General features: G+C 32.8%; 1 protein-coding gene across 6 annotated transcripts in view; it reads left to right on the top strand.

Moving 5' to 3' along the window:
* The window catches only part of Dll (homeotic protein distal-less), an 83,694-nt gene extending 76,992 nt beyond the window's left edge, over nucleotides 1-6,702 (top strand). For 3 of the 6 annotated variants that reach the window (XM_035871726.2, XM_035871723.2, XM_035871722.2), the window contains exons 3-5: nucleotides 4,721-4,892; nucleotides 5,253-5,586; nucleotides 6,463-6,702. In XM_035871726.2, the coding sequence (XP_035727619.1) occupies nucleotides 4,721-4,892; nucleotides 5,253-5,586; nucleotides 6,463-6,481 (525 nt within the window). In that variant the 3' untranslated portion in view covers nucleotides 6,482-6,702. The remainder of the gene's footprint in view (nucleotides 1-4,720; nucleotides 4,893-5,252; nucleotides 5,587-6,462) is intronic. The other 3 variants (XM_035871724.2, XM_035871725.2, XM_035871728.2) reach the window with 3 other exon arrangements.
* The last annotated feature ends 366 nt before the right edge of the window (nucleotides 6,703-7,068 follow it).

Below are 7,068 nucleotides of genomic sequence, written 5' to 3'. Positions count from 1 at the left end.
TTCTTCTTCTTTCCTTCGTTTCTTTCTTTCTTTCTTTCTTTCTTTCTTTCTTTCTTTCTTCATCCCCTGTTTACGTATGTATCCCGTCACGCGCATTTGCATGCATTTCGGTAAAGCCGTTCAAAACTCTTTTTTTTTCGAACCCTTTGGATTCTTCGCCATTCGCATTTCCTTTATTTCAAAATTCAAAACTACTTCTCAAAGACGCTTCTCTATATTTTTAATAATCAACGTTGACCAAATAATCTTTCATGATCCATGTACCATCAAATGTAAATGATGTACGTTTGGAGGGAGAGAAAAAAGAAGAAAAAAAAAGAAAAGAAAAAAAAATAGATAGAAAAAAAGACAATGTATAACCTAGACGCAATGATTTTATATTTATTGTCAATTATATACGATACATTTTTTGAGATAAATTAAATGGAATCTTTTTTTTTTTTTAATATACATACATATATATTTATATATATATATATATATATTTTTTTTTTCTTTCTTTCTCTTTGATTTCAATCTGACTCTATCGAAAAGTATGCGGTTTCGCATTTCTATTAGATTGAATTAAGTGGAATGACTAAACGTGTTACGTATATCTAAATGGTATAGTAATAAAAAAAGAATAGGAAAAGAAAAGAAAAGAAAAAACAACAAGGTATAGTAATTTTATTTTATTTATGCTTCTTTGCACTTATTCTCTCCTTTTTTTTTCTCTTTTTCTTTTTTTTCTTTTTTTTTCTCTTTTTCTTTTTTTTCTTTTTTTTTCTCTTTTTCTTTTTTTTCTTTTTTTTTTTTGAAGGAGTCAGTTAGGTCGAATCCTTCTTTTTTTTTCTTTTTTTTTTACACGACTAAGAGGAGAAGTGAATTTTCTTTCGTTTCCATTCGAGTTCGATATATAAAAGTATATGGATATGCATTAAAATTAGAAATATAGAAAAAGTGAGAAAGAGAGAGAGAGAGAGAGAGATACATCGAATCACTTTGGTGTTACGTGTAAATCGAGATATCGCTATACGCAACGAGCCTTCCGTATTTTATTATCGTTCGAGAATGATCGTGGCAGGCGTCAAAATATAATGCTGGATTTACGAGACAGATATGCTACCGGTGTTGCCTTAACGCGTAATAAAAAAGAGCTTCGCACAGTAAAGTATCGTAACGAAGTATATAGGGGTGTATTAACGAGAGCTATTAAATTGTGCGTTCTCTTAGTCCTAAAGAGTATATTTTTACATTAATTAGAGGAGGGAAAGGGAAAAGAAAAGAAAAAAAAAAGACAAAAAAGAAAGAAAAAGGAAAAAAAGGAAGAAAGAAACGAACAAACAAACAAACAAACAAATTGTTCCAAATCCTGCTCCAAGAATTTTTTTCCAAATTTTAACGAAATGACATTAATAATAACGACGATGATAATAATAATAATCAGTGAATGCTAGGGTTAGATCATTTTTTTCTTTTCTTCTTCTTTTCCTTTTTCTTTTTTTTTTTTTTTTGATCACCAAATATATACATATATACACGATAATTTAATAATCAAATGTATACATATGTACTCGATTAAATTTATTCGAATTAAATTTATTTAGATATTTATTGTTGATCGACGATTAACATTTAATCGGGCTATTTTTTTTCTTTCTTTTTTCTTTTTTTTTCTTTTTTTTTTGAAATTGTAATTCTTAAGAATCCATGCAGTTGTTAATTTTTATCCTTCATAAGACAAGAAAAGAAATACACACACACACACATACATATATATAATTTAATTAAAAAAAGGGGAAGATTTAAGAAGTCGTAGGAAGAAAAAGAAAGGGTGGATTAAGTGAAAATAAAAAAAAAAGGTTTAGGAGAAAGGACGAAGGACATTTTTATATAGTAGTTCGAAGTTTTATATTGTAACTTGGTACAGAACACGGGTTGGTTGTAAATATCAATAAACAAAGCTGCTAAAACGACAGCCTCTTTTGCTATCCTTTTCTAACATACTTTCTTATTTCGATAGACTTTCTCTCTCTCTTTCTCTCTTTCTCTCTCCTCTCTCCTCTCTCCTCTCTCTCTCTCTCTCTCTCCTTCTTTCTTTCTCTTTTTCGTCTCGACACGCGTAACGAAATAAAGCACGTCGAGGAAAGGGTTCTAGCAGCTCGGAACCTTTGTCGGTGCAAAGCACAGTCAACTTTTTCAACGAGCAATTAGAAAGAGATTTATTTGCCAGGTATGCCGGCACTCCTCGATAAAAGGTAGAGATTTGTTGTATTCTCTCTTTTAACCTGTGCCTTTCTTGTTCCTATAGTTTTCGGGATACTTTTAAAAAAGATACCTACATACATCTAACAAGAGATATCCAAACGGATTTTAAAATATCTATAAATGGAAAATAATATATCAAAGATTTATTAATTTAATGCGAATTAAATGAGACGTACGATTAAATTATTTGCCACGGTGAGTTTATAGGTACGATTTCGAAAAGAAAAGAAAATTTTTTTTTCTTCTTTCCCCCCCAAAAAAAAAAAAAAAAAATCTCTCTCCTAATATGAGACATAATTGATTAATTTAATTTCTAATTTATCATGATCGGAAAGATTTTGCTTTTTCTTTTTTTTTTTTTTATAATACTTAGAAATTTCTTCTTTTTTTTTTTTCCTTTTCTTTTCATTTAATTCGCGTAAATTCATTTTCTCTCTCTCTCTCTCTCTCTCTCTCTCTCTCTCTCTCTCTTCTACACATATAAAAATCGCATTTATCCAGTACGTGTTCGCGTTCCTAGGGCACATACACAGTAACACATTTATGTGTAAATGTACGTGATGCACGTAGTATAGGCGAGGTTTTGCCTCGGTGGTTCGCCATATAAAACGTGAAACAATGCCGCACGAGCGGTGCGTTTCTTCTGCGCTCAAGGCGAGCCCGCACTGCGGTTTTAATGAACTCGTTTTGACGTGACGACGCCTCGCGCTCCTTCTTCGAGAATTTCTGCCCTCTCTGAGCACCCTCCTTCCTTCCTTCCTTCCTTCCTTCCTTCCTTCCTTCCTTCCTTCCTTTCTATCATCCTTCTTTCTCCTACTATAATCCCTTTTCACTTCTCCTTCGCCCTTGCTTTCTCCTCGACAACGTTGCACCTCCTCCTCCACCTCCTCCTCTCAACGTCATTGTCGTTGATAGTAGTTGGTTGTAGTCGTCGCGCCTACGGCCGCACCCGACTTTGTTAATTAAAGTAACCTGTGCTATTCTTTTTGATTGAACCCCTCCCGGCTGATTAAACCTATTTCTTTCTCTTTCCTTTCCTCGATTCCCTTTCAGGTTATTACATTTCGAATTATTTCGATATTTATACAATCACTTTCTATGATAATTTGAAAAACAACAAAATTGTCCCTCTTCTTTCTTTTTTCTCATTTTTTCCTTTTCTTCTATCACCATTTTATTTTTCATTTTTTATCCTATATAGAATAAATTTGATATTTGTCAAGCGACATTTTATCATTCTAATTTATTTATTCTAAATATAAGATAGATATTATTTTTACTGCGATCGGGGACTGAAGAGTAAGGGAAGGAAGAGATTAGATCGTTTGGAATAATTTAGAAAAATTTTATTCGCTTAAAATAACAACGGATATCGACTTATTTAACGGATAACAAAATATTAAATGATTATTCTGAAGGAGATAATAAAATGTAAGGATCTCTATGATATAAGGAACGTGTAAAAAGGTATGAGGGATGTAACGAGGAGTAGGAGAGAGAGAGAGAGAGATAGAGATAGAGAGAGAGAGAGAGAGAGAGAGAGAAAGGGAAAGAATAAACACCTGTTGCTGCAATGACTGTCAATAAAATTCGATACAAAAAAAAAAAAGAAAGAAGAAGAAAAAAAATGTCGAACATAAAGATTATGGAAAATAAAAAAATTTCCACGATTTATCATAACTCATAAAATTGGCAATAATCGTTTGTAAATAGACGAATGCGTTTATGTTATTTTATTTATTTATACGTACGTACGTACGTATTTACGACGAATGATTTAGATTTTTTTCTTCTGTCGACATTGACGATATTCGAAATTCAAAATAAAATCATAAAAATGTACTTTAAGATTGATCCGGCTTATCCTATAAAATAAAAATATTATTATTCTCATGTTTCTCGAACTGAGGACACTCAAACATACATATGTATATATATATATATACATATATATATATATGTGTGTGTGTGTGTGTGTGTGTGTAGATATATAAATACTTACGTATGTACTTATGTACGTAGATACGTAGTAGCTTGACTCAGTACGATGCGAAACTTACGTAAGACCACGAAGAACGTCACGTGCATAGAGCGCATGTGTGCACTTCGAGGAGACAAAAAATACCGCATGTGCAATCCCAGTAGTCGGGTACATGCGCATTGGGTATCCGTTCCAGGACTACGTTTTATGTGTAGGCAGTAAAGAGAGGAAAAAGGAACGACACGAATGATTACGAAACGTATACGTTCCTCTTTTCCTTTCTTTTCTTCTTCTTCTTCTTCTTCTTCTTCTTTTTCTTCTTTTTCTTTATCTTTTTCTTCGTTCTCTTCATCCTCCTTGTCTTTCGTATAATAATCTAACTAATTGAATTACTTCAAGTATCTTTGTATATTATAAATATCGAAATGACAATTGTCCTGGATATAAATAAAATTAAATAAATAATAATTATAATAATGTTTTTTGTTTCAGGTAAAAATATGGTTCCAAAATAGGAGAAGTAAATATAAGAAAATGATGAAGGCGGCACAGCAAGGTGGAGGCGGTGGTGGTGGACAACACGGTAGTTTGCTCGCCGGTGGTACTGCCTTACCTGGTGGACCATCTCCTCAACCTGGTCAACCAGGGAGTCTCATGCAAGGAGGTAATAAATATCATCTATCATCATATAAATGAAATTATTAACGCTCGAACTATAAATTCATATTTTTAATAAATTTAAATTATTATTATTTTTTTTGTTTTGTTTGTTTGTTATTCCTTATCACGATAGTTCCAGCGTTAATTATTATTTTCAAAATCGATCGAGACGATATCACGTATATATGAATGATCAAAAAAAAAAAAAAAAAAAAAAAAAAAAAGAAAGAAAAAAGAAACAAACAAAAAAAAGAAAGATTTATCTTCGTTAAACGATAAATTATACGATCTCGAATCTAATCTATAATATTATGCGAATAGAGAAATAAAGAGAATTAGAATAGATCTTAACGAGTTAACAAAGACTGGTCGGTTATGTTAACAGGAGGTGGAAGTTCTGTCTCGGGTAGTCCGACGACGGGATACCTTGGTGGTATGGGGGGCGGTGGTGGAGGTCACACCCCCGGAAGTTCGAGTCCCGGTAGTGAGATGTCGCCTCAGCATAACGAGAGCCCACCCGCGCCCGCCTGGCCGGGCGAGATGAAGCACCATCCTCATCCTCATGCCCCACCACATACTCACCATCATCCACACACGCCTGGACATCATCCACCTCCACCACCTCCACCTCCACATCACGCGGGTTATATGCCGCAATATTCTTGGTATCAGGCCGATCCTAATCCTGGACTACTCACGTGAGTTTTATTTTTATCATTTTATTCTTTTCTTTTTTTTTCTTTTATATATATATTTTTTTTATTTCACTTTCTCTCTCTCTCTCTCTCTCTCTCTCTCTCTCTCTCTCTTTCTCTCTTTTTGTCTAATTATCCGTTTCTGTCTTTGTCTTTCTCTTATTATATATTCCTTTTACTTCCTAACTTGACTAATCAATGCATTCTATAAGAATCCCGGCATTCTATGAGAACCCTTCGCACTTTGAGAGGTGGAAAGAGTGGAGAGTTTCGTAGACATCTATGTCTACAAAATCTAGGACGACCGAAATGGTATTATATTTACTTTTCATTAAAATTCTACAGATTACAAAATTGATAATCTAGTAATAGATATATATATATATATATATATATATATATATATCTTTTCCTTTTATGAATTTTATATACATATATATATATATATATATATATATATATATATATATGCACGTATGTATATATAAATTCCAGATATATAATGAGAGAGAAAAAGAAAAGCTAAAAGAAAACGAAACGAAATGAGGCAAGAAAAGACCAAAAAAAAAAAAATAAAAAGAGAGAGAAAATTGTAAAGAAGCAAAACAAAAATACTGAGAATAACTTTTCTTTATTTTCTTTCGATGAATGTTGTTACGAGTTAATGAAAAGTCAAAAGATAATTACCAATGGGCTACGACGAGGCTGAGAAATTATTTATTTATTTTTTTTTTATTTTTTTTTTTTTTTATTTTTTTCTTTTTATTTTTATTTTTTTTTTCGTCAGCGTTGATAGAGCTCCTTATTAACGAATCAACGTTGAGAGAAGGATGGTACGGGGTACGGTGATTAACTACTTTTCTCTGTGATATGTTACAGGGTGTGGCCGGCGGTTTAACGAAGACGTCCCCCGAATCGAGTCGAGGAGGAGGAAGTTGTCCGCCATGGTATAGAGGACGTACCAGATACTTCGTGGCGCCTATCACGAAGGGAAATCGCGTTAAACGTTAAATATCCTTTTTGAGTCGTTTTTCAAAGAAGAAAGAAAGAGCGAGAAAGAATAGGGGAGAGAGAGAGAGAGAGAGAGAGAGAGAAAGAGATATATATATATACATATATATATATATATATATATATATATATATATATATATATATAGTAAGAGAAAGATAACAGTGTGACGTGTGTGTGCCTGCGTGCGCGCGTTTGTTGTGTGTACAACCCCCCTTCTTCCCATGTCGTAGATGACAGAAAAAAAAAAGAAAAAATAAAAAGAAATCTATTTACGTGGATGGACGTTTCGTAAATCTTTTTTCTTCTCGTTGGGAAAAAAAAAAGAAAAAAAAGAAAAACAAAAAGAAAAGAGAAAAAAAGAAAAAAGAAAGAAAAGGAGAAAAAAGAAAGGGAGTAGTGAGAGGAAATAATAGAGAAAGAAGAAAAATATGTGGACGAGAGGGGGAAGAGGGGGGGAGGGAATGAAAGAAA

This window comes from Vespa mandarinia, chromosome 21 (assembly GCF_050613455.1).
Source record: "Vespa mandarinia isolate Hongniang chromosome 21, ASM5061345v1, whole genome shotgun sequence".
In the NCBI taxonomy this organism is placed as follows: Eukaryota; Metazoa; Arthropoda; class Insecta; order Hymenoptera; family Vespidae; genus Vespa; species Vespa mandarinia.
The sequence above is the reverse complement of the archived record's forward strand: the minus strand, read 5'-3'. Positions and strand labels throughout refer to the sequence as shown.